This window comes from Desmodus rotundus, chromosome 11 (genome assembly GCF_022682495.2).
Source record: "Desmodus rotundus isolate HL8 chromosome 11, HLdesRot8A.1, whole genome shotgun sequence".
In the NCBI taxonomy this organism is placed as follows: Eukaryota; Metazoa; Chordata; class Mammalia; order Chiroptera; family Phyllostomidae; genus Desmodus; species Desmodus rotundus.
The window spans coordinates 102732987-102760732 of record NC_071397.1 but is presented as its reverse complement, the minus strand read 5'-3'; the positions used below and the strand labels follow the sequence as shown (position 1 = coordinate 102760732).

Below are 27746 nucleotides of genomic sequence, written 5' to 3'. Positions count from 1 at the left end.
GCTGGAATGGGAACGGCACAAGGACTCTCTAGTTGTGCCGTTCCCACAACGGGGCACATGTCCTGGCTTTGCACAGCTCCGGCAGCCCCGTGCTCTGCGGGCCACAGAGCAGGAATGTTGCCGCGGCCCGCCCACGCCTTGCCGCACGGGGGGTGGTCCGGACACCCTCTGGATCAAACCGCCTGTGTTCAGCCGCGACCGCCGCGGGGAGGCATTCCTGTCGCCTGCGGAGCTCATTCCTTTCCGCTGGTGTCAGTATAGCCGGCTGCATGCCCCAGGCCCCGGCAGAAGGCGCCTGGCCCTTCTCGTCAGAAAGGTGCTCTCAAAAGAGTGGCTGTCAGGTGGCAAATGACCGGATTCGAACAGCTGCAGGGCCCCCACCTGGAGGAGCAGGTTTCCGCGGGAGCAGGCAGGTCGGGATGTGACAGGTCTGGCAGGTATCTTGGTGTTGACGTGATTAGATCGAACCGTATAAAATTGCCAATATTCAACTGTTTTTGATTTACTAAAACGGCAAAATAAGGCTTCCCAAAGAGGGATGTAGATATAAAATCCTGTCTCCCCCGTCTGCTTTTCCCTTTCATGTCTCTTCTCCAGTGCCAACTTCGCTTCATGCCCTAATCAAAAATAACTTGCTCCAATTGTTTCTTCCTGGCTAGGGTGTAATTTTGCTGCCATCGATAGCTTCACGGCCCAGTACTTGTCCCTTAGCTGTAGTTTCATGTCCTGTGGCTTTGGTCACTCTCCGTCAGCCGTGTTCCAAAATACTAAGTGGAAAATGCCAGAAATAGACACTTTGTTTTAAGTTCCATGCCATTCTGGACAGCGTGATGAGACCCCACTGGGACACTACTCACCCCTATGTCCAGCGTCCCCACTCTGTGGGTGCTCCGGGCCTGTTCGACCCCCGGCAGGCGTCTGGGTTATTAGATGGGCTGCCGTGGGGTCGCGGAGGTGGTGTCCCAGCCGCCCTCGTGTCACCTGAGTGGCCCCGAAGCGCGAGGGCAGCGATGCAGGTGGGACAGAGGGAGGCTGAGAAGTCACCCCTAGGAGAAGGTGAAGGTTCTGGACATAATAAGGAGACGGATTCACACGCCGGGGTCGCTGAGGTCTGTGGTAAGAACGAGTCTTCTACCCGCGCAGTTCGAAGAAGGACAAGCGTCTGGTGCTGGTTTTGCTGCCACACCTCACACAGCAGCGGTCTCGGCTGCCGTGGTGGCCACACGGAGCTGGGAGAGGAGAGGCCAGGACTTTAGGGGGGACCCATGGCGAGAGCTGTTCCACCAATGGCGGCCTGTCACTCTGGGAAGCGCTGAGCCTGGAAAGTGGCTTCTGCCAGAGGGTCCCCTGAAATAAATGAGTGACACAGACTCAGGAATCGTTTTGGACTGAAAAATATAAAAGTTAATGGAGGGGGGAGGCCACATTCACATAACTTTAACTGCAGTATAATAATTCTATTGTATTATTGGTTCCTGTTGTTCATCTCTTACGGTGCCTGATTTACAAACTGGACTTCACCACAGACGTGTGCGTATGGAAAAAGTGTGGTACGTGTGGGGGCTGGGCCTCCCCGGCACCCCCAGGGGTCTCGGACATGTACCCTGGTTGAGGGCTGCCCACCCCTGAGCACTCTGCAGCTGGGGATGGATGTGCTGGGGGCTCTGGAGAGCTAACCCTGAGTCCAGGCTCCACTGGGGGTGCCTCCCCGGGGGGCAGCCGACAGGTGATGGGATCACTGGGAGGAGGTTATGAGTCACTCGGGGTGCGAGGCCTCAAGCTGTGAAAGTACGTCCCACTGGCTGACCCCAAACTAAACCTCTGAGGTTCACGTGGGTGGTGCAGGGGAGTTTTTCAACAGGGGCCAGAAAACAAACCGATGCCGTTGAAGGCCTGCCTTTCCCGGCACTCGAGGCTCGGGGGAAGACACGGATGCCCGGGGAGTGAGGACAGGATGGACACAGGAAGTTCGTATCGAGGGGAAACCGCAGGGTCCAGCCAGAAACAAGGGTGGGTGTCCGTGATGTTGACGATTATGGCAAGAGAACTGAAGGCTTCAAGGGGAAGAGTGGGGGTCGGCCCGGTGGGCAGAGGGGCCCCTGGTGAGGGGGCAGCGATGTGTGTCCCCGACCTGGATCCCTGTGACAAACGTGCCCCAGGGAGGTCAGGGACACTTCTTATCGCCATCAGAGGACTTGGGGAGCGATTTGCTGAAGTCGTATTAATAGCAAATTTACATCCTCACTCGAATGCTCGTCCCTGACGGGTCTCAGAGATGGGTCAACATCACTCTTTCTTCGTGCGCTCAGCGGGACCCGGGATCCGGGGGCCCAGGGTCTTCGGGCGTTCCTGCCCAGCAGCCCCTCGGCCGACCTGCTGTGTGTGTGGAAGGCCGTGCGCTCTGCCGCCGGGGCCAGGCCGACCGCTATCACTGTCGCCTGAACCAGGAGTGCTGGCTGGAGCAGAGACCAGCCCGGAACCGTGCCGGGACCGCTGACACGTGACCCAAGGCCTCGCGGGACGTGACCCGAGGCCTTGCAGGGCCACGGTCACTCACTGTGTGACTTTGAGCAGCAGCCGCTGTGGAGAGAAGCCCCCAGTTGAGTCACTTGGTCCTAGAGTGGTGGTTGCCCATCCGGTCAGCGAAACAGGCTCCTGGCAGGACGAAGAGGAAAGTCACGGGCATTTAACAGGGAGTGTGACGCCACACTGCCTCTTCCCTCAGGAACGCGAGACTCGGGGAGGGTGACGCCCACACTCAGACCCTCGTGGGCGTTGCTGTCACCCCCAGCCGCCTCGCTCCCTGCGCCTCGGGCGGGGACTTCTCGCCACGCCATGTGCTCTCCCGCGGACCCTGCCGAGAGGCCACTGTGCCGTTGCCGCGCTGTTCCCCAGCTGCTGCCGCCTCTTTACCCACGACCTTCACCGAGTGTCGCACAGTCCTCTGGGTCCAGAAAGCACCTTTTCTGCAACTGACAAGAGAACACTACACTTCCAGCCGAAAACCCGAGACGCTGCTCTTCAACCTGGACACCCACAGGCATGGCACGGTGACGGAAGTGCCCAGGCATGTCAGGCGGCATTCCGTGGGCGCCGCGTCAGCCCTGGTGCACATTTCAGATGGATGAGAGACGCTCAAGTAATAACTACTAAGTGAAACCACATTGCTTTCTCTTCTACTGCGAAATAAATAGAACAACATTTTTCTGTCAACGATATGGACCGAATCCATGACTTTTGCTGTGGTGGTTTTATGTCTTTAAAGGTTCACTTTTTAATTTTGTTTTACTTTTTTAAGTATATTTTATTGAAATGGGATACAGTTGTCCCATTTCCCCCCTTCTATTCCCCTCTGCCCTGCACCCCCCCCACCACATTCCCCGCCTTAGTTCACGTCCACGGGTCGTACATCTAAGCTCTTTGGCTTCTCCGTTTCCTATACTATTCTTAACCTCCCCCTGTCTATTTTCTACCTTCCATTTATGCTTCTTATCCCCTGTACCTTCCCCCCCACCCCCTCTCACTCCCCCACTGATAACCCTCCCTGTGATCTCCATTTCTATGATCTGTTCTGGTTCTAGTTGTTTGCTTAGTTTATTTCTGGGTTTTGGGGGTTTTTTTAGGTTCAGTTGTTGATAGTTGTGAATTTGTTGTCATTTTACTGTTCCTATTTTTGATCTTCTTTGTCTTAGATATGTCCCTTTAACACTTCAAATAATAAGGGCTTGGTGATGATGAACTCCTTTAACTTGACCTTATCTGGGAAGCACTTTGTCTGCCCTTCCATTCTAAATGATAGCTGTGCTGGATGGAGTCATCTTGGATGGAGGTCCCGTCACTGGGGGGCCCCTCAGGTTCAGGGGGTGTCCCTTAGAGGCCACAGCACACACTCCCCATCCCTGGGGCTGTGGGGAGCTTCTGGGTCTGTGGACCTGCCGTTCCCCAGTCTCTCCTGCAGTTTTCTGTTTTTAAAAATGTTATTTATTAATTTGAGAGAGAGCAAGGAAGGGAGAGAGACGCTGGTTTGTTGTCCCCTCGTCGATCCTCCTTGGCTGTTTCTCATCCTTGCCCTTCCAGGGCTCAACCTGCAGCCTTGGTGTATGGAGACCGCTCCTCCCCGTGGGGCCATCTGGCCAAGGCTTCCGGAAGCTTCTTGAAATGGCACAGTAGGAAACAAGTGTATGTAAATTGCAGGGAAGCACCGTCCCAAGAGAGGACGGTCTGGTGGGAACCGGGGACACAGCGGGGGGCCAGGTGGGTGCTGCTGTCGGGGCGTGATCAGAGCTGGGGTCCCCAGGATGGTGCAGCCTGGTCGCCGGGCGTTGCTGGGCACCCTGCTCCCTTCTCGCTGCAGTTGGGAAGGGTTTTAACCACTGAAGCAATGGACAGGGATGGAGAGAAGCCCACATATTCCTGCTTCGACGGCATGAGTTTTACAGAAAATGTTTACGAAAAAATAAACAGGGAAAGAAAACGGGGTTATTTGGAGCCTGTTATAAAATAGTCAATAAAAATGGAAAGTATTTTACACCTGAAATTTTTAAGGTCAGAGGGAGAGTATGATTTCAGTGTTCTCCAAAATATGGAAAATTATTTTCAGAAATGTCTTCACATTCTTAAGAAAATATAAGAAGATACGTCTGCTAAAGACAAAGAAACATACGGAGATATAAACGGAGCTAAGTAATAAAAGGTTTGAAGTAAAACTAATATCGCCTGATTTTTTAACACCAACGGGAGGCTGGCAAACCCGGGTAACCCATGAAGCTCGTGGCCCACGCGGCACCAGGCTTCCGCTGCTTTTCAGCCTGGATGGCGGGCCCAGGAGACGGGCTGACGGATGCGGAGCCAGATGTGGGGCGGGTGTCCGAGAGGAGAGGTGTGTCTGTGCATGTGTGTGTGCAGGAGTGCGTGTGCACAAGTGAGTGTGAGTGCGTGTGCATACACACATGACTGTGAGCCCATGAGCTTGTGTGTTCCTGCATGTGTGTGACCACACATGTGCCCGTGTTTGTCCACGTGCGAGTGGAGAAATTCTCCAAAGTTAATACAGCAAAACATATTCCAGTAAAAAGTTTTAAAGAGAACACCACTTTCTAACACCGCGACCGAAAACAAACTCATTAAAACCAGATTGCAGAAAGCGGGCCGGCCTCTACAACGACAGGCTCCGGGAGGTAAGGGACGACGACCAGCTCACATGTCTGCGTGCCCAGCCGAGCCATTGTCAGGGGTGCAGACGACAGGAAGATCTGACTCGGAAAGCACATCGCCAGAACAGGCTTGGGCAGAAGGCCCGGGAAGAGGTGTTCTGCATAGTTGGTGACACAGCAGAAAGGGAAGGCGCTTGAGTTGGTCCCTTTGAGGGAATCTCCTGAGGCCGCAGGGGCACCCCCTTCCGGCTAGCGAGTTCACCTGACAACACCCTCTCCGCCTGGGGCCAGGAAGGGTGCTCCACCTGCAGCCCGCAGCCCACCAGAACCTTCCTGGCGAGGGCTGTGCCGCATCTGCACCATCCCCCTTGGCGGCCCCTGGCCTGGTGTCGTAGCCACGGCGCCCTGACAGGTGGCTGTTGTGTCCGAGACGGGCTTGTTTGTGTTTAAGTCTAAAGAGAGATGTTGTCCTCTGTGTGTGTGGAAAATGATTTGATAACAGCAGCAGCAAGAGCAGCAAAGGTGCCAGTGGCAGAATGTCCCGGACCATAGTGCTGATGGTGCCAGGGAGGCGCCAAGAGGCTGGGGGTGGGGGTGGGGTGTGGTCTGGGGGCAGCAGGTGGGAGCGGAAGCCAGAGGCCCACCCTGAGCGTGCCAGGCTGGCGGTCAGGCCTCTAAGCACGTGTAACACAACAGGACACAGATCTGCCCCAGTTTACAACCCTGCTTCTGGGGCTCCGCAGATGCGTGATCTCCCCCGATGTTTCTAACCCGACGGGGTTTTCTGATTCGTTCTCCCGCTTTATCTCCTCCTTGGCCACGATCTCTGTCTCCAGGCTCCTCTCGCTGGGGCACACCGACTTCAGGCTGCCGGGGGCTGGACCAGAGGCCACCGAGCCAGCGCACCTCCGATTCTGGGGGCGCCCTGTGCAGCTCAGGCTGCCACCCTCACACGGGGGACACAAGTCTGCCCCCTCTCCGTTCCTGTTTCCGTTCGGATCGTGGATCCTGGTGGCACATTCTAGAATCCGGTGCCCGTGGGCCGTGGCTGCTGCGGTATGGTGCCGAAAACTTGGAAACCGGGTCCCACCTGCCTCCCATCGCCCTCACCGAGGGCGCCCAGGTTCTACGCCGCTCTGACGTCTGATCGTTTGGAGCAGCTGGACTGAAACGCAGAAGAGGAAAATGCGTCTCGAGAACAGAGAACACGCTTCTGGAATGGCTGCTTTCAACATTTCGGGCAATGATTCACACACAGGCCTATCGTTCCAAGTTTCTCTGACCGATCACACTGACTTCTTGGGGGAAAGAAAACTGTTGTAAAAAAGACAAAAACAACTTAAAGCACAACTCTACATTTCCCCTGAGGCGGGACACCCCGTCCCCGCTACCTCCACGTGGCGGAGTCTCAGGCAGGGCCATCGGGCTGAGTCAGGGGCGGTCCCTGCCGATGGAGCGCAGCCCCTTCCCTGCCCTGGGCACCGCTGGCAGGTGAGCCATGGATCCGCCCCAGGAGGCCTATCGGGCCGTGTGTCCTGGCAGGTGGGGCCTGGGGCTCTGAGCTGTAGTGCGTCCGTGGCCTGGGAGGGAGGACAGGAACAGCCGTGCACAGAAAGGCCCCTGCTCTCCTGGGGGTCACATGTCACCTTTCGTTCTTACAGTAAACGTTCTGTCTTTTTATACCCGTACAAGTGGGTGCGTTTTGTGACGACCAAACGGGCCCCCTGGCTCATGCTTCAGTGACTGTTGGGCCACAGCCCAGGCCTGCGGGCAGGACTTAGGGTTCCCAGCTGACCCCATCCGAACCCCCTCCAGCTCTCTGACCAGCATTTTCTCTCCAAGAGATCTGACACAGGTCTTGTAAAATTCAGGATCCAAGGCGCGTGGTGACTGCCCAGGAGCAGGCCCTCGGTGTTCGCCTCCTGAAAGCAGGACCTGGGGGGTCTCAGACTGGGCGGAAGGTGGGGCCTTTGTCCTGGGTGGGGCTGGGAGGCCAGCCTCCACGCACACAGCCGTGGCGGTGGTGGCTCCCGCCAGGGCCTGGGCTTCAGTCTTGGGGTTCTCACCGGCCGACGCCAGACCCCGGTGGCTTGTGCAGGAAGGGCGAGGGCCCTCCCAGAGCCGCGTGTGGACGACCTCGAACAGAGACTCGGGAGAAGCCTGGGCGTGTGCAGCCTCACGGTCTTCAGCTGACGCTCCGAGAGCAAGCGCTTTTAAAACAGACAGAGAGTATTGGCAGAATGGTCAGAGTTCAAGCCAGGTTGTTCGGTGGGAAAAAGGCTGCGGCGAAAATTCGGACCCTAAGAAACAGTGACATCAGTGAGGAGCAACGCCAGGGCAGAGACAGATGAAAAACATAATTATATCTCTGTGAAAAAGTATTCTGGGGAATGTAAAAATGTGGAGATGAATTCACCGTGTGTGTTTTTAATATTTGAGGAGATGCTTTAGTGTTATTGTGGATTTTCTGTCTGAAGTGTTTTTCTGATACACGTTATTAGTGAAAAATAAGAAAAATGAAAAAAAGCCATGTTGACATTTCGGGCCTTCCCAATTCCCGGAGGATGATGTCAAAGCAGGGTTGGCCGATCTGTCGGTGCCCATCCGGTGCCCCGTGGTCAGGGGTCTTTGATGAAAGGACCTGCGGGCGCTGCCTGGAATGTGGGTGTGGCCGGCGGAGCGACTTCCCAGGGAAATTAACTGTCTGTCTGAATTTTCCTCACCAGAAACCCAAGCCATTCCTTTCGCAACAAAGCCGTCCCTGTAGGGCACGTTCTCCAGGGCTTTGGAGAGAAAAAAAGGTTCACAGGCAAAATTTGGTACAAGTTCTGCAGCCGGATGAGGACGGTGACCCTCGGCGTTGGACTGCCACAGCCCGGCCGGGCCACGCTCTCCTGGCTCCAGGCTGTTTGGGCCAGGCTGCAGCAGCCACGTGAACTCTTGTCCCGTGGCTGAGAGAGTTTTTTCAGCAAGAGCTACGCAAACCCTCTCTCCAGAAGTGGCACAGGGCGTGGAGAGGGCCGCTGTCCACGGGGACCCTCGTGTGCCGGCGCCGCTCTTTCCCAGACGGTCGGCCCTCTGTCTTCGTCAGCGCTCCGGCTGTCTCAGTTTATGGTTATCGATGAGACCAGTGTTGTCCCCTGGGATTAGTCATTGGGAAAATGAGACACTAACCGGCTAACGAGAAGAACATCTCCCTCCATTCGCCTCCCACGGGTTCCTCGCATCTTTGCCAAGTCAAACCCAACCACCTCCTTCCGGAAATGGCGGCACGTTCACGGTCTTCAGGACCCCGTGTGTCTTAGGGGACACAGGTGACACATAACGGAAAAGGGTAAACTGGAGACATTAGGAGCGTCCACGCGTGGAACGGCAATGGGAAGAGAGCAGACAGGCAGGACACGCGCCCGTATCTGCAGCCAAGACCCTGCACATTGGTCAACCCCAGGCAAACGCTGAGTGGCAGTGGCACAGGGATGTCACGGCAGGGTGCCATGCCAAGTGTCGGGAGGTGGCCCCGGCTGCTGACCCTCCCTGCAGGGGGGCTGGAGGTCAAATCCATGCCAAGGAAAGGCTTATGCGCTCACCACGAAGTCCATGACCAAAGGGACAGAAAAGGACAGTTTTGGAGAAGACCGATTTTTGCCAAGAATGACTTTTCTAGAAGAGAAACCCAATTTGGCTAGTGTCTGAGCTTCAACGTTCAGACAGTGCCCTGGAGGCGCAGGCTGCTGGGGGCAGGAGGAGGGTGGTGGGAGCAGGCGCCTCGGCCCCTCGGGCAGGAGCCCACCTGGTCCAAGGAGACGCCTGCAGCCAACGAACCACACTTTCTGCGAGGAGGCGCCACCTGGCTCCCAGCTGAGGTCTGCACGGAGGAGCCACGCAGGGCCGGGGGCCGTCTGCTGAGGCATCACGTGGCGTGACCCGGGCGACAGGCTAGGGGTGGAGAGGCGTGCGTGGCACGTCGGACCCCCAGCTCCCTGACGGGCTTCTGTGCGTGGGCTCGGGCGGTCGGAGGCGGCTGCACGTGCACTGGAGTCCGGGACCAGGAGAGGGCAGAGCAGCGTGCAGGACGGGGCTCGCCTGAAACCCAGCACCCTCTCGGCTCCTTGCCTCGGCTCCTTGCTCTGTGACTAAAATTAATTCGATAGACTCTGTGTTTTAAGCTCTGCTCGGCATAGGTTGTTCCAAAGTTTTCTTTATATGCTTTTAACGCCTGCAAACATCACCCCTGGAAAGGTCACCAGCCAGCTGGTGCTGCTTTGGGGTTTCTTCCCGCCACACAGAAAGGGCCGTAGACACGGGTGTGGACGGCGAGGTCAGTGGACCGGCTGCCGCGCGGCCCCTCCCTCGGGCTCACTACACTGCGAGGCTAGTAAACACATTCCCCGGCTATTGTAACAAAAATAAGATTTTGAAACTAGAGATGCAGAAATTGACTGCAGATGCTTGGAATAGGCGCTCCGCTGACCATCAGGACAGCAGAGCTGCCCGTCGGGAAGGACGGACGGGCACCCTGGAGCTGCCCAGTGGGTGGCCTCTGGTCTGCAGGCTGTGACCACTCCTGCGTGGGCTCCGAGAGTGAACGGTGTCTTCACTGGCCCAGACGGAGCCGCAGTGGTGCGACCTTGGCTTTCCCTGTGACTGTGGTTTTTCATCGCAGGGGCGCACCCCTGAGCGAACCTGCTGTGGCTGGCAGTGCAGCGGTTGAATCAGGGGGTTGGGGCCCCCACGCTCCCACACGGGGCTCGGGGACAAGAGGCAGGGTGGGCAGACCCAGATGTGCAGTTGTCACCCGGGCCCTCGGTTGCGGTGTTTCTTTCCCCCGGAAGGTAACTGTTTGTTGGCTGATACCTCTTTTCGTCAGATACACGAGATACCTCGGATCTGGTGACAGTCACTCACACGTGCACGCAGGGGTTCAGTGCCGTCGGGCACCTACGTCTGTGCACAGATGAGCACGTGTGGGCATTTCCTCCCCTGTCCTGGGCTTACGACGCGGGGAACAGGGCAGGGCCGAGGTGGAGTCTCAGCCACTGAGCGCGCGCTACGCAGCCCGGCGAGCTCTCGGGTGCTGCCTTCTGTGTTGGAGCAGCGGTTGCTCTTGAGATAAAAGTTGGCTGAGGTCTGAAAGCCAACCGCGTTGCGGGACCCAGGTATGAAACTCATTTCCGCCGCCAAGAAGGAGGTGCCACCGTCTCCCACGAACATAACCTGCCTCTCAGGGTCCCAACACAGCTGGACGGCCAGGGCCGACGCAGGGGACCCGGCCACCCAGGCCTGGAGGAAGCTCGCACTCCCTTCTGAATCAGGTCCGTGGACCCGGAGCGACGCGACTGCTCCTTCGCCAAAGGCGATGAGACAGGCTGGGGAGGACACCATCAGGACCGCTTCCCGGCGTGGTGCTGAGTACAGTGCTGGGAGCAGCTCTCTGCCAAGCACCCACCACACTTCCTCACCAGGGAGAAGCCTCACCAGGCGCTCAGGAAGGCCTGGCAGAGCAAGGCCTCGGGGAGGCCCCGGTGTCCTGTTGGAGACACACTCCTCCTCCTCCTCGGGTCCTGTTTGTGCTTTGTGTGCCCGGGATGCCACCACACAGAGGGGCCCTGACTCGCCTTCGGGGTGGCGGCAACCACTTGGATGAGGTGAGGCCGGAGCCAAGACCTGAGGGCTGGACGGGGCTCGGGGTCAGAGGGAGGGGCCCTGCTGACCCGGTCTGGAGCCGCAGGACGCCGCCGCCAGGGCTAGGGCCGGGTGTTTTGCTTGTTAAAGCAAAACTGGCTGAGGGATTAGAATGCACAAAGACTTCTGACCTTGCGGCTGGTCACTTGAGCACAGCCGACCCGTAGCCCTGGGGTCACCGTGACTCAGACCCTGGGTGACAGACACAGCTCCTGACCCCGGCGCTCCTGCAAGGACGGCCACTACCAACCCTTGAAACGGGACTTCCAGCCCTGGACTTGGCGTTTGGCAGGAAGACAGCAACTCGAGTGGGGGTGCCTGTGTCCTGGGTGTGCGGCCGTGTCTCTGCCCACCTGGTCTCCTCCGAGCCCCCTCCCGGCCCCACACCTGCAGGCTCTGCCACCTGCACAGGACTCCCTCGCTGTCCTGCCCTCGGCTGTGGGGCCCCGGGGCCCGTTCTGACGCCCGCAGGTCTGGGCAGCTTTTCCGGCTGGTTGTCCCTTCCCAGCAGGACTCGGCCACACTCCCGTGAAGGCAGCTCCCCAGGTGACCACTGCCCCCGAGGAGGCGGTGACAGTGAGACTCGCCACGTAGGAGGGACATTCGCCTTGCTGTCCTCGGAGCTGCTGTCCCGCAGTGAGACAGATGTGACGAGCCCCTCCACCCATGCCCCCACACCATCCAAACAGCCCGCACCGGGGCAGCCACTTCTCACAGACACAGCCAGCGTTGGCAAAATAAACCTCAATTGTTTTAAATCACGTGCGGACCGGAATCGGGGTCCTGGAGGTCAAGTCCGTCTCCTAAAAGTAAAAGGAGCGTCTGAGGACTTGATGGAAGAAGGCCTGACGTACTTAGTGTTTGCTTTACTAAGCAATTTGTCGTGGAGTTATTTTGATGAGCGAAACCCTTAAGTGCTCTTAAAGTACTGGTTAGTGCTTTTGGTTTAAGGCTGCATCTGGCGCACGTGGATTCCCTTATAGGTTTGCTTCCAAACTTCTGTTAAAACATCCAGGGAAACAGAAAAGAAGACAACAAAAGCTCAAAAATGTGCTGTAAACAAAACAGCCGTGGCAATTTTATAAGGTCCCGGGGCCAAGTTCCCACAATCTTGGGCCAGAGCAGTTTGGGTTCAAGTTTTTAAAAACCCTAATGTTTCCCTCTTCTCCAGCCTTGAAACAAAGGGTGGGGCTCCTGAAGGGGTGGGTGGGGCCTGGCCCCGACGTCCCGCTCCCCGATGCCTGGGTCCTTGTCCAACGTTCCCCCCACCCCCAGGAGCCCCTCTTTCTCGAGGTAGAAGACCAGCCCGAGGACACGGTGTGGTGGGCACAGCCGACCCTGTGTGTGCTCCTGGGGGGCAGGGGACGGTTGAGCCCTGAAGGCCCACAGGCTCCTGGACTCAGGCATTTTAAAGTCACAATTATCTATGGCCTCTGATTCTTGAAGCTTTTCTTTTTCTTTTTTTTTTTTGCCTTAAGTTTGAGAGTTGGACGTAGGACTTGGTAAAGATCCTGCCTGGGGCTGGCAGAAACACACTTAACAGCCTCGGGTCCCTGGGACTGGAAAGTTTTCCTAGCTGTTGGTGCGAGGGAGATTCTTTTGGTGCTAGTTTGAGAAGAGCGTCCACACCTCTGCTGCACAGGCCGGGGTTTGCCGGGGCTTCTCTCGTCCACGTTAGAAACGGTTTCCTGTGGCGTGTGCCGTGAAGGCGCCGTGAACCACACTTCACACAGTGTTACCGAGGGGGGTCCTCTTTCCTTACCCTTTACAAATTGCTTTGTTTTCGGTGTTCCTCTTCGAAACGGAACGCTAGCCTTTTCAGCTAATTTAGATTCATATTTTAATATAACATTTTCTAAAATGGCTCCGTGGCTCCGTGGGTTGGGTGTCGTCCCAGAAAGCGAAGGTCACTGGTTCGATTCCCGGTCGGGGCACATGTCTGCGTTGCGGGCAGGGCCCCTCCCTGGTTGGGGGCGTTTGAGAGGCAACCGATCAGTGTTTCTCCTCAATGTCTCCCTCCCTCTCTTTCTCCCCCCTTTTGCACTGTTCATAAATAAATAAATGAAATCTTTAAAAAAGGAAGACAGTGCTTTTTCCAGGTGTGGTTTTACCCTTGTGAACAGCTTCTGGATTGAATGGCCTTTAATCTCTGCTGCTCTCCTGCGGCATCCTAAATCTCTATATGACTAGTTCTCCACCAGCCCCAGGACAAAACCCAGACCTTTCGCCTGCTTTCCAGTCTGCGGCAGACGCTCTGTGTGACTGCTGGGGCCTCCCTTGTGGTGGCCACACTGCTGGGGGACGTCTGTGACCCTCTGTGGTCTGAGCTCCTGCAGAGGTGATATGCCGGCTGTGTGGGAGAACTGGGAGGCCCGGGGGGCGCAGCGGGCCCTGCAGGCGACCCACTTCTCTGCCTGTCCCGAGGCTGGTCCTGGAGCAGGCCAAGCCCACGTGCCACCCAACTCCCGGGCACGTGACCCTGCTAGTGGGAAACGGAAGAGGTCGCCCAGCCCTTGGGGCCTCTGGTCCCGTGCTGCCCGACCAGACACAGCCGCAGCAACTTCTCCGTGAAAGTGTCGTCTCTTCAACTCTTGGAAAAGAAATTATGGAAATGGCGAATGGTCGCTAACTGTAACAAACCTGTTAACAGTACGTTAAGATGTAATCCGTGTTCTGTTCCCTTCTGTGCGTTGTCTTCCTTTCCCACGTCACCGAGCGTGGAGTCCGGTGTCTCTCCATCGCTGGGACGGTGAACCCAGGCTGCCCTGTCGTCCGATGCGCCGTGAAAGGGAAGAAGAAAGACTTGGGGCTCGGTGGTGATCGTCACCTGTCCCCTTGCCCCCACACACCGTCTCTTCACCTGGCCCGAGGTGACCCCATCAGATGGTCAAAGCTACGTCTGTCACATACGTGGCAGCAGAACCAGATCCAAAGGCAGGAATTCGGATGTCTGTGGAGAGCCTTCAACAGACACCGTGAGCACAGAATCCCCGCAAATTCAAGAAACTCGCTCCCCCCGAGACTAGGAGCTCGCCAGTGACAAAAATGTGGAGGCCCCGAATCCGACACCATCCCTCTTATTCCAAGGAGGGTTGGACTTCATGACAATAAAAGCCACAATTGGCAGACACCGTAGTTTTAAAGTGGATTTCATAGGCACACACACCCATTTTAGATGTGTTTTAACATGTGATCGGCACACATGTACGTGTGTCTTTTCTGGCAGCTGACAGCAGCGTCGGGAGCCTGACAGCTGGGTTCAAGGCCCAGCCTCACTCGGCTTGCTGTGTGCCCTCAGGCCGGCCGTGGCCGTGCCGTCCACATCCGCCCTCACCCTCCTGGTCTGTGGAGGCCAGCCAGTCCCAGGAGGCACGCACAGTATGGTTGGGACATTCGCATGGATCGTAACGCTGCTCGTGGAGCTTTGAGGGCGGCACTGAACTCGGGCTCACGCACACGCCCGTCACCCTTCGTTCCCGTCACAGCACCGGGAACGCTCCCGCTCTTTAACCCTTTCTCAGAAAGCCAGGGCTCTGGACCCCGAGGAGGGAAGGGCCTTCCCCAACTACAAAAGGACCTTATTCTCTCCACCCCGAGCTCTTTCCAGGTCATTCACACGGAGGCGTTTTGTGAAGAAGAGTGTTCTCGGCTTCTCAAACCATCATCATCATCGTCGTCCCTTGTCGTCAAAAGCGCCACATTCACTGCTTTGCGCTCTGTCTGCGTCAGGCATCTGGGGAATGGAACGCGGGTTCGCTGCACTTGCCTCTCCTCACCGTTGCGTCTATTATGCATGAAACACTGGCACCTTCGTGGGGACGGTGGCAGGTGTGGTGTTTTTCTTACCTTTTAGCCTCGTCCTTCTTGTGGCTGGAGCCTGATTCTTCATACAAACAGTATTTCCTGGACCCCATTCCACCTGCCCCCAGGTGCGCCTTCCCCAGACTCTGGGCCTAGATCACCCCAACCTGGCCTCCCGGTACCTGTTCTCAGCGAAGAAGGACAATCCTTGAGCCAATCAGCATGAAGCTGCAAATGGTGGGTGTCACGCATGCAGGTGATTAGGAACAGAAAACAAGTTTCAAATGTTCTTCGGCCCCAACACCCTGAATTTGCCCCATGTGATGACCACGGAACAATTCTCTGGACCCTGGAGATGACACAGCCGTGAGTCAAGTGCATTATCCCCAGGGGTCAGAGGGCGAGTCACTGGCCGGCCACAGCGCAGAGAAGTCACTCTGACTTCCTGGAAGAGCTTAGGCGGAGAAGTTACTGCGATATTTTCCATGAATTACAATCCCACCCAATTCCTGCTTTTCTCACTGGAAACATCACCCGTGTACACAGAGAGGAGATTATTCTGTGTCACGTTTGTACAATTTCCCCGTGAAATGGGGGCCAGCGTGCCACGTCTGAGGTTTCCATAGCTCAGTCTTCCCGTTCACAGGGTTTGAAAGTGTGTCTGTCTGTCTGTCTGTGTACCATGCCCTACTTCCCCCTGCGCTCTGGGCGTGCGGCTGACCTCGCGGCCCCACGCACAGCGGAGGGCCCCGGTCGGGGTGGAGCCGCCCCCGACGCAGCCTCCTGCTCGGGCTCGGCAGGCTCCCCTCCCTGCTCCCCCACCTCCACCCCAGAACGTTTTATGCTTTGTGATCTTTCCAGTTCAAGTCCTTAACGTTATTTTCCTATTTCTTTTGTTGAGCTGAAATCCACAAAACATAAAACTAAACATTTCCAGGTGAACCAAATAGGGGCCTTTGGTACATCCGCAGTCTTGCGCAGCGCCACCGTCACGCAATGCCACGTTCATCAGCGGGAAGGAAGCCCGCCTGGTGAGCGACAGGCCCCGTTCCTGCCCCGCCGGGCGGCCACCTGTCTGTCCTCTGTCCCTACGGATTTGCCTCTCTTGGACATTTCAGAAACGGGCATACGCTGTGAGTGGCCTTTGTTCCTGGCTTCTGTCATTCATCAGAGACGTTTTCAAAATTCATTCACGTTGGCTGTAGCAGCAGCAGCCCCTCCTATGGCCAAACACCCCCGGTGTGTGGACGGAGCACACTTGGTGTGTGGGGGGCCGTGCCGCCCGAAACGGGCTCCGGCTCTGGAGGAGCCGCGCGTGGAGGCTTCGTCTGTGGGACAACGTTGCGCGTCAGTCAGCACCGACGAGACAGACAGAAGATACCCGGTGGGATCGCGGCCGGGGCTTTGACGTGTGTGGTGACGCGGGAGCTTCTCCCGTTCTCCCAGGACGGGTAAACTGCACCGGCTTTCTGAACGCAGCGGTTTCTGTGTGGGGGGTGATGTCGTGGTTGAACATTTTACAAGAATTAAACATGTAAACACTGACTGCACTACGAGCATTTCATCTAAGGCCAGGACGTCGCCTGGGTCCCCGCTGTCTGCACGGTCGGGCTCGAGCTGCTCGGAAACCAGGGCGTCGAAATGTCCTGCTTTGCGGTGCTGACCCGAGGCTGAAAGGGTCAGGATCAGAGTCAGCAAATACGTCAACTGCTTATCGAGGCTGGTTTTGAAGATAGCAGGAAAAATAAACCTCCTGAAGAGCCGTAGAAGTGGCCTCTGGGCTATTTACACAGGACGTTAGAGCTGGTTCCCCTCGCTCTCTGCTCCTAAGCAGAGACGTCCTGTGTTTGCAAATCCGGTCTCACGAGGCTCACAACGGAGACTTTCTGTGTGGCTTGCCGCTCCACGCAGAAACCTGGATCGACTAGTTGTTTTCTTTTGTCTTATGGGTTCAGAAGTATGGGCTATTGATCCCATTTGTTCAGGATACTTTGGACAAGTTATAATTTACTTGTAGCTGCTATCTGAACTACATTGCGATTCGTTCACACAGTCACTGCTTACCTGCTTCACACACGCAAGTTTGACCAGCTGCTCTGGCGCCGGCCAGGTCATCCCGGGGAGGGGCCTGGGCTGCGTGCTGGTGGTTGGGACAACGGTGGCTCCTTTTCCGAGTCTTCCTCGGAGCGCTGCACAGTCAGACCCGTGCCCCGCGAGGAGGTGCGCACCAACCCGTGGGGTCAGAGAAGAGGAGCATGTTGTTGACGGCACGGGAAGTCTCCATGTTGGTACAGTTTGCAGGGGGTCCAGCCACTGCCCGAAAAATAGAACAACATCGGCCAAGGAGGCGGCTTGAAGACGCCAACTCTCAGGGGGTTTGTGTGCTGGTCCCATGTCTGCCGGCAGGTGGATCGCACCCACTTCCAGAACCCGCGTCCACGCACGGTTCTCAGACCCCACTGGGGGGGGTCGTGTTCCAGCGCATGATCGGCCCCGCGGCCCTGGGCCCTCGGGGTCTGCAGCCCGGCGGGGGAGATGCACCTGCAGCCGGTGCAGTGGGGCTGCAGCCCTGGTCGGAGTGGCTTCGCCGTGGTGCCTGGGAGTTGTCTTCCTTGCCACCACCCACACCTGACCTCCCACCACAGAGGAGCTAAGTGGGCAAATTCAAATCCCCGTCAGCATTCGGGGCCTGCGTGGGGACGTTCACACATGACGTGGGCCAGAACCCACCCATGGGCCACGGCGCCCACCTGCACTGGGCACCCTCGGGCCATTTCCCCACCCCCTGACCGGTGCCACCTCACTCCCTCCACACCTATCACCGTTCTTGCCCACGTGTCCTTTCTCACCCCACGCTGTGCACAGTGGCCAGGTGTGTGGCCTGAGATGCTGCCCCTCCGCCCCTCCTGGGGCAGTAACTGCACTCTGTGACGAAGCCTGGCCCCTCCCTCCCCTGGTGGAGGGCTGTTTGGGGCCCCTGGGAGTGAGGAGAGCAGGGGGATGAGGGGTGGGGTGCAGCCCCTGACGGTGCGTCTGAGTCGTTCGGGCTGCTGGTGTCCACACCTGTGAGCATGTCCGTCTGTCCAACCTCCTCACCACTGGTGTCCCCTCACCGGGCCCTGCGTGTTGAGTGGGCAGATCCATCCCTGCTCCACGTGGACAGACGAGCCCAGCGTTTTAGGGCCGGCACCGTGACTCTCCTGTCAGGAAGCTGGACAACTCAGGTGGGGACCCTGCGGTCGTGGGGTGTGGGTGACGGGGCAGATGCCGTGCAGATGGGACCTGCAGCCACTGCCCCAGTCTCCTGCTGGAGGAATGGGGCAGTGGCCAGACCTGCCTGAGTCCCCGCCGTCGGCCGAGGACGGTGCCCGTGGCACGGAGCCCAACCTGGGTCCTCACTGCACAGCATCGGGGTCTCCCTGACCTGCTTTGACCTCCTAGCACCTCCGACCTTCTAGGCTTTAAACTCGAGGTCAAAGAGTGAGGACACAACCGTCCCCCCAGGGGGGGAGGCCAGGCTTTGGCGGTGGACATCGTATTCCCGTGTCGAGGAGTCACTGCTGACCTGCGATATCAAAACGGGGAAATGGATTCTGGGAGCGCCCGAGCAGTAACAAATCACCAGAAATAGGACTCGTAAAGACGATGGCGTAAACCAGGTCACGGGTGCCTCAGACACAGCGGTTTTCATCTGCCGCCAGCACGAAAGCCCCTTCCGATAAACAGGCGGCATGTTCTCTGGGGCTCGAAGCACAGAGACACCCCCTCGGCCACCTGTGAGCAGCTGTCCCCAAGGAAGCGCCTGGAAACCTGATGTTTGCCTCCCAGTAGTGCCTGGGCGGGGGGCTGGGAGGAGCTCAGCCCAGGGGAGAGTTGAGGCTCCTGACAGCAGCCTGACCAGGTCCTCATGTTCAAGGGCAACCGTCCCAGGACCTGCCCCAGGGCAGGGGCAGAGGGGGTGGGAACGTAGTTACCCCTTGCGGCTGTCATTGCCCCGTGACCAGCTCACCACGTGAAGTGCGAACAGGGGAGCAGCAAGCACTTTGAAGTCACCGTTTTCTCCCCTGAAGGGTTCTGGGGGTTCGGGCTGAGTGAAGCAGTCACTCTGGTTTTGGGAAGAACCACCCTTAGTAGAGCGGCCAAATTTCTGCGTCAGCTTTCAGTTGAGCCCCTCCAGTCTCTGAAAAGTCCACTGTGTGTCTTCTATCCCTCTTCCCTGTCTGACTCAGAGATGCCCGGGTTGGGCTCCCCCGTACCCCATGGGGAGGCCGCGCAGAATGGAATTTGGAGCTTGAAGCAGCAGAAAATACCGAGAATGCAGGCAGGCTGTTAACCGAAGCCGGCCGACCCAAAAGCTTTTCCACAAGGGTTCGGTTTTAGGCTGGGCCCACTTTTTAGGGTCCCCCTTGTATGTTTACCTGTGTGTGTGTGTTTCAGACTCCCTGTTTGGTTTTATTTTCCCAAATCTACCTGTTAATATTTGATGGTCTCCAGTTTCTTCCTTATATTTTTAATTTATCTTTTTATTCTTTCGCATGTACTTCTATCTTCTTCACCTGATAATCCCGCTGTCCGCAGTCCTCAGGGGTCGCGTCTGCTGTTTCTTCTGCAGGCTCTCGGCTCTGGCAGCGTGTCCCTTACGTTTTGTAGCTCTAGGCTCCAGGGTCACAAGAGCTGACCTGGTGGAGGTGGAAGGGACCCAAGCCTGTGCTCCTTCAGAGAGAGTCGTCGTTCCCCGGGCCCACGTCTCTGCCGTCCAGGGTGGTAGCCACGGACAAATGTGGCCACTGAAGCTAAAACTAATTAAAGGTAAACCACGTAAGGTGATGCCAGTTTGCACAGGCACATCCCCGGTGCCCAGTGGGTGTGGGCAGCCAAGGTCTGTGTCGGTCCCTGCGGAGAGTCGCACTGACCCAAGGGGCCTTGTCGAGGGGTCTGTGGGAGTGTGAGCCCAGGCCAGCAGGCGGCATGCAGCGACGCGTTCTTAATGTGTGCATTTTCCACGTGGGAGTGGGTGGTTCCATCTTCCGAGGAACCTACATTTGTACAAGGGGCTGTGTCCCAACCCCCGCTGGCCTTGGCTGCAGGCATGTCCGCCTCCAGCCGAGTGGTCGGCGAAACCAAGGCTGCAGATTTCCGGTGAGGGAAGCGTCGTCCCCGGTGCAGCTGAGGATTCGGGCCCACAGATCCTGAGGATTTCCTGTATAATATCTTTGAGCTTAACTGAGCATTTAAAAAATTTTGGTTCTACTTCATCTAGTTTTTTGAAGTATTTTGCAGGACAGTTTTTTTTAAAAAGAAAAACAAGTTCCCTGCTGCTTTCAGCTGAGCACAGTCCAGCATGAAATCTTCACTGTTAGAGCGATTCCTGGCCTCAGGGGAGGGGAGCACATTCCTCACTGCTCCCAACCCCTGAACCTGGCGTCTGTGCACGCTGCTGTCACCCCCACCCGCCTACTTCCCTCCCATGTCCCCTCTGGTCCGTGAGTGTCCCCTGAGCAGCGGCTGTGTCTTCCTCACCACCTGGCACTCGTCCAGCCCAGAGTGGCACCGATTCACATTCTGAATGTTAGCAGTTAAGGCAAGGGTGTCCAACCTTGTGGCATCTCTGGGCCGCACTGGAAGAAGAAGAACTGTTGTTTTGGGCCACATGTTAAATACGCGAACACTAATGAAAACTGATGAGCAAAGAAGGTTTTAGGTAAATTTGCCATTTTGTGTTGGGCTGCATGCATAGCCATCCTGGGCCACACGCAGCCTGTGGGTGGGCTGGACACCCCTGCTTAAAGCATCGCCTGCACACTCTCCATCTGGGAGCACTGTCGCTTGAATGCAAGGCATCTGCACAAAGCCACAAACACGCCACAGGCACAGGGACCCTTCCGTCCCTGCTGTGTGCTTCCCAGGGTGGCGGCCCCTTTGCCCTGAGGTCTCCGTGGGGGGATTCGCCCCCGGGTTTTCAAGAGCACAAGTCTCCAGGGGCCCAAACTTGCTCGTGAAGAGTTCGGTGTGAAGACAGTGCGGCGGCGCTCGGGGCCAGTCTGTCACTCAGCACTGGCTGCAGCTCTCGCCGACCCCGAGGGGCGCTCCTGGGGCCCCACGACGTTCTGCGTTCACCTCCGATCCGCTGAACAGGGATTCCTCCCACAGAAGCCACGGAAAGCGTTCTTAGCTCTACTCTGAATATCTTTGTTTTTGATCAAGAATCTGTGAAACATCGGAAGCTGTTTATGGCAACACCGGCAAACACACCCGGTGGGTCCCCGGGGGGGCTTCGTAGTGATCCTGTTGCCGGGTAGGCTTGTCACCGTTGCTATTCTAGGACTTCTGGGTGTGGCCTCGTGGGTTCAGGGAGCGTAGGGATGCTATTTCACTCTGTCATTTTCAATGTCATTGAGAACCCAGTTGCTTGGTCTGGGGTAAAGGAAGCCCAGATGTAAGATGTAAGAGGTTTAGTCCAAACCCAGAATTGGAAGTGTAACTGGCTACATCAGGGTGAACTCACCATGTATTTTATATTAAAAAAAGAGTCCTCTCATTTTTTCCATTTAAATGGCCTAAAAACAGTGGTCAGTGGCCATAAGCTCCCAGACCGAGGTCCTGGTTTGTTACCTGTCCCTGGAGCCATCGGGCCCCTGGAAGAAGCGGCTGCGTCTGTATGTGGAGTCAAAATGCTGAGCCTGGGCCCTGCGCACAGCCCAGGCACCCGCAGGGCTGGCCAGGGTGGAGCCTGAAGGCCGAGGGGTCCCGAGTGACTCAGGGCGGGAAGTGGGTCCCACGAGGGCAGTGAACTCAACAAACCTCGCCACGGGGAGCGCTTAGTTACATTTGTCCATGATAATTGTTTCAAAAACACAGTTAATTGTTCCCAGTGGTAAAAAGAAAACCAAAACCATAAATAACGTGGCAGTTACCATTCCTTTCTCGTCCTGCTTGAGGTCGAACAACACACGTCTGTGTTGCGTGTGGGTCAAAATAAAATTACAGGGAAATTGTACTATTTTTAACGGAATGATGCAAAAATGTTGCAGGGCAGAAACCGACTGGAGAGTAAATTAGCAGAGACACAAGGCGGTTCCTTGGAATAACCGACCATGTTGACGATCATGTGGCTACACTGCTAATTAAAATATTTAAATACCAGGAATATCGGGAATGAAAACAAGGTTATCAACAAAGACCTCACAGACTTTAAAAAATAATGTAATTGTATTTTAAGCAACTTCATCCCAGAATATTTGAAAACAGATTATCTGGATAAATTCCTTGAAAAATATATGCCAAAATTACAGAAAACAAACAAAAATTCTAAATAGTTCTATATCCTTTAAATAAAGCTAACATGCTATTTGAAACCATCCTGGCAAGAAGACTCTAGGTCGAGACTGTTTTCCTGAGAATTCCACCGCACATTTGAGAAAGAACCAGCGTCAGTACTGTTCAGATTTTTTAAAGGGCGTTGTGAAGAAACATCGTCCCACTCCCGTTCCAGTATCACCACGACCCCAAACCAAAGCTGAACAAAGACGGTCCCTAAACATGTGTTAGTCGAATGTTTTTCTTCCTTTAAATCCACACGTTGGAGCCAAATGTGCAGCGTGAAGGCACTTGGAGGCGGGGCCTTCCAGGGGCGAATGTGTCGTGAAGACGGAGCCCCCGATGGGATGCGTGTCCTTGTAGAAGAGACGCCTCCGCCAGGCGCAAAGCCGCGAGAATGCCTGCGAAGCACACAGTGGGCCCTCCGCAGACACCGGGTCTCCCCCCGCCCGATCGGGGACACCCCACACTCTGGAACTGTGAGAACGAAACACTGTGACGTAGCCTCTCCGACTTCAGGGCATTTGTTACCGCAGCCTGAGCTGAGGAAGGCACACATGGGTCATTTGGGTGAAGGTGCCACGCAATTTAATTAGCTGGGGTAAACACGTCTATTCAACACGTAAGGTTAGAGTGACTGGGCATCTATTTAAAAAATTGAAATTGGACCCTTTTTTGTATCATGCCACAAAGTAAACTCAAGATGGAACATCAACCTAAACAGGAAACCCGAAATTATAAAATTTCCAGAAGAAAATGTGTCCATGACTTTACAAAAGGTGACGATTTCACAGAAGGTCACAGAAAACCCTAGCCAGAAAAATGATAAACTGGATTCGATCCAAATCAAAAGCTAACAATTCCTGGTCATAAATGACCCTTTGAGGGAGCGTGCCACGGACCAGGGCAGGATGAGGCATTCGCACTGCGTCGAGCTGGAACAGACGCTGCGTGTCGAGACTACACAAAGAACTCCCGCAATTTAACAACAAAAAGTCGGACTGCTCAACACAACGCACGGAAGCCCCCAGCAGACACTGCTCAGAAACGACTCGGCAGCCCCCGCCCTCAGCCTGGCGTGCGTCTACATCCGTCCCCACGCGCCTCGAGCGTCCACGGCGAGGACGATGTGGGAACGGAGGCTCACAGTTTTCCGTGTCACTCATGCGAGTGACTCGGGTGGCGTCCCTTTGAGGAGTTCCCTCTGGCTCTCACAACGTCAAGCCGATGGATGCAGTGACGGGTACATGTGGTAGAAATGACAACATGTGCCCACAAGATGAGCTGCACAGAAATGTTCCCCGTGGTTGCCTTCGTAACGAGAAGGACCTAACACTGGCAGCCATCACAAGAAAACCCACAAAATACAGCAGATTAACGTAATGAATTCCATTTAGCAACAAACAGCAACGGACTACTGAATGTCAAGCTTTGCGCAGGGACAAGGAAGCAGCACAGAAGAGTGTGCGCCCTGTCATTCCCGTTGCGGCTAGAAAGGACAGACATGGCCGTGGGGACACACACGAGCCGTGGCTTCCTCTGAGGGGAGGAGGCTGAGTGGGGGGTACGGGCCCTTCCTGGCAGCATGACCATAGGGAGCCGAACGGCAATGTGGTGTTTGCAGTACCAGGCAATGGCTGTGCCAGGGCTCCAGGGACGGCGTGTCTCAGGCCACGGCGGGGCCCTTCCCCATGACCCCGGGGCTCTGCTGGGCCAGGAAGCATTGGGGGAGTTTCAGTTTGCTGTGGTTTGATCGATGTGATGGTGGGAGTGACTTCCCAGGGTGCGCCGGCCGGAAGCTGAAGTTGTTGTGATTATGTATTCTATTCCAGGAGCTCTGTATACTCTTCCGCTCTTTCCTGCTTTCCTGAGCCCTCTCTCGTTTCATTGATGTGGCATCTGGCAACGTTGTAGCTTCTAACGAGTGTCAAACCACCTGCTTTTCCAAGATGCTGTTAACAGAATAAAATGGAAAGGCGTGCCCCGGGGATTACAGATATCCGCTGAGCGACAGAGGGTCGACTGCGAGGGACCACTTACCGTGGACTGTTCTCAACAAACGCTGTAAATGTATCTTCTCTTCCTTACGATTTTCGTCATAACATTTTCTTTTCTCTAGCTTTATTGTAAGAATGCAGCATATAATACAAATAACACGCAAAATATGTGTTGACTGTTTATGTTATTGGTACAACTTCCAGACAACAGCGGGCTGTTAGTGGTTAAGTTTCGGGGGACTCAAAAGTTATACTCAGGTTTTCAACGGCACTGGCGACCCTAACCCCTGCACCGTTCGGGGCTTCACTGTATTTGAAAACCAGGTACCCGATCCAAGATTCATATCCACGTATAAAAAGCACTGTCAAAACTCACAGTGAGAAAACAAACAGCTCATTTAAAAATGGGCAAAATATTAACCTGACCTTCCGCACTCAAGTTGTATGGCGGATGTGTAAGCACCTGGGAAACCGCCCACAGCACTCGGCATCGGGAGCGCGCCCAGTAAAGCCGCACTGACACGGCGCCACGGCCGGTGGCGTGGTCACATTCAAGGCTGTCTGCAGGGAGTGCTGGGGACCGTGCGCAAACCAGGACACTCGGACATTGTGCTGGGGATGCAACACAGCGCAGCCCGTCCGGAAATCGGTGTGCGGTGTCTTAGAAAGTTCGACCCAGAGTCGGCCGCTCCTTGCCTGAGACTTTGGCTCACAGATGGGCAATCCCGAGCCTTCACGGAGATTTGGGCAGAAAGGCTCATAGCCGCTTTAGCTTAAGAGCCACGCGCTGGACACAGCTCAGAGTTTTACCGGAAGGTGGAAGGGCAAGCCCACCGGGGGGCGTCCTTGCCCAGCGGACCACTTGGCGGCCAGCAGGCCTTCCTGACAGTCACACGGTGAGGGAACCACAGCACCACATGGTAGGATGTCGTGGGTTCACAGCCACAGGGACACAGGCTGCCCGTGGTGACAGAGTACATGAGTGTCCCCCCAAGGACGGAGCTGGCAGGCAGGGGCCCACAGGGACGCAGCCGTGCGGGGTCTGTGTGGGGCGAGGCACAGGCTCCTTGCCCCGACGGTGCGAGGGCTTCTCAGGAGACAGGTGCCCGGGGTCTCCACTCTTTATCACAGCGACACGTCGGTAGCGGGCTTAAAATCAAAAACAGATGAGGGTGACTTGCTGTGTAACTCAGTGTGAGACCGAGGGTCTGGATGGCTTTGGGTTTAGTTTTCAGTCTGGCTCTAGAGACCCTGTCTCTCCTCCGTGTCTGCCCCTTGAGGCCCAGTCTCCCGGGTCATCGGCAGCCCCGGAGACCACAGGAGACAGCAGCTGGGACCTGCTCGATAGCCCCAGGGCCTGGCCCTAAGTAGGCTGACCAGGGCATCTTGACCTAAGTCACGTGTCAGCTCCTGGAGCGGCCACAACTACTTTCCCACGAGACCGGACAGAGGGATTCGGGGGCAGACCTCAGAGCGGCCCTCACGACCTGGAGAAATGGTTTGTCCCTCTTCCCTTGCCTCTGACCAGCCAGCGCCCAGCACTGTCCAGGAGCCCCTACCCCGGCGTCTTGTGATTGTACCCAATTGAACCGTCGCCTCCCCTCCCAGGGTGGTCGGGGGTTGGGGGGGTTGCTATGTTTAGAGCAGGGTGTCAAACTCGTTTTCACTGGGGGCCACATCAGCCTCATGGTGGCCTTCAAAGGGCCGAATGTAATTGTAGGACTCTATTCACATAACTATTCCTTAACAGTTAAGTGAGAGCTTGGTGCTGCCGCCAGGTAGAAACTAGGTGCCGGGCCAGATAAAACAAGGTGGAGGCCGGATTCTGCCCTTGGGCCTTGTGTTTGCAACTGTGGTTTAGAGCGTCTGCTTCTCGTCTTTGTATCAGCCAATTCGATATTAAACTCCTCTTTTTCTTCCCATGCTGCCAGCTCCCGTTGGTACTCCTCTTTGGGCCAGTGCAGGTTGGGCTTCTGGTAACATCTAGAGAAGAAGTGCCCACCTGTAGTGACAGTGGCAGTCAGAGACGGCCCGGGGCCAGGGCCACTGGTGTGTGTGCTGGGAGGGCCCTGTCTCAGTTGCTGTGACAGTTTTGGCATGCCCGCTTGTCCGAACTTGTCCGACTGGACTGCGAGTGCTAGCATTGCATGGTCTGTAGAAGACACCCCAACCCCTTTCATTACAAATCGCTAGTCTCGTTCCTGTCACGGGTGCCCCAGGGTCGAGTTTAGGAGAGCTGTGGATTGAAACAGCCGCACGGAGCACCCTGTCGGGAGTCTTAAAGAAAGGAGTAAGTCATTAGTGTACCGAGTCCCTGCTGCTTCTTCACCCAGGGGCGTGCTTGCCCGGTGGGGTGTTTCCGGGTGATTCTGAGACAGATGTGTGTCAGATCAATATCTATAAGACTTTTGAAATTGCAGAAGTCTGTCTGTCTGTCTCTTTCCGTCTTTGTTTTCATGAAGGAAACCCTGCAGTAGAAGTGGTGTTGATAGGCAGGCAGAAATGATTTAAACTGTGAAAAAATTAATGGGAACAAAGAGTGAATTCTGTTCCGAGATTCTCGTCCAATCCACCTAACTCTAATTATCATCCTGCAATGAATGATTAAAACCATCTGATTTAGTCATGTTTGTAAAATGCCTTTATTAGTAACCACGTTGAGTGTTTTAATTGTCTTTTAATAATCACTCGTAATAAACTCTCCCTTTTAACGTTTAAGTGTCACACTGGGATGTCGGATGTGAACGAGCTGCGTGGATACAACCATCGTGTGGGGCATCCGGAACACCCTGCGGGACTTTCCTCCCGGGGAACCCCGCCCCGAGAGACCCAGGATGGTTTTAATTATTGAGAGCACAGGCCATAAACTATCAAACTCTGATGAAATGGGAAGAACATTCTGCGGCAGCTGCAGACAAAAGCCTGCCTGTCGAGATGAAAGGCGGCGATGAGTCACCCGGCAGAGGGCCATCTGACTGCACTTCCTGCGTGCGGGCATCCTGGCTCCACGGCAACGGCAGGTCCCAGGTCCTGAGAGGCCCTAGGGTGAGCTCCGGGTCAAGGCCACGGCAGAGTGGTACCCTGGGTGTCCTGCTGCGGACGGGCTCAGTCCTTTGGAGAGTCTCTAAATCTGACAACCCTGGGCACCACAGATGCACACTTCCCCGTCCTGGCTGACGAGGCTCTTCTGGCGCTAGGGGACCCTGAAGACAATAGGCTGCCTGGAGTCAGGCTTTGGGGACTAATGTTTTAAATGAGGTGACAGGTTATAAAAACGTCAAGGAGACTTTCGATCAGGAGGAGTCCATGAGTTCATGCCTTGAACACCTGTTCCCACCTCACATGCCTCCAGGACGTGGAAACCCCTAACTGACCCAACGACATTGTCGTGGGGTGAAGTGGACAAAAGGAAGCCTGAGAGCCAGGCCTGAAACCCTCAGAATGACACCCGTCCCTGGGAGAGGCTCCACTGCTGGGGGAAGGGTGACGAAGTGGGAACCTAGGGCCACCTCTCTCCATGCCCGGCCTCCAGTGTGAGGTCCCCTGCAAAGCCACTGGGCAGGTTGTGAGCTCAGGAGACGGGCATTAGTCCAATTTCCATGAAGACTGGAAATCGTTACTGTTACCACGTTCCTCTTGTGGACCCTAAGAAAGAAGACGCCGACTAAGAAGGGCTCCTGGTGTCCCACGGGGCTCAAATGTGAGAAAGCAGAGCCTTGAGGTCATTTCTGCGCAGGGGCCCCTCACACAACCTGCACTCAGGGAGCAGCCGGCACTGAACTGACCACCTGCACTG

At 56.0% G+C, this 27746-nt stretch overlaps 1 protein-coding gene across 2 annotated transcripts in view; it reads left to right on the top strand.

Moving 5' to 3' along the window:
• Positions 1-26826, top strand: part of WDR27 (WD repeat domain 27) — a 96569-nt gene extending 69743 nt beyond the window's left edge. Inside the window, exon 26 of one of the 2 annotated variants that reach the window (XM_053913539.1) lies at positions 26670-26826. In XM_053913539.1, coding sequence (XP_053769514.1) covers positions 26670-26801 — 132 coding nt within the window. In that variant the 3' untranslated portion in view covers positions 26802-26826. The remainder of the gene's footprint in view (positions 1-26669) is intronic. The other variant, XM_053913540.2, reaches the window with a different exon arrangement.
• Positions 26827-27746: the final 920 nt, after the last annotated feature.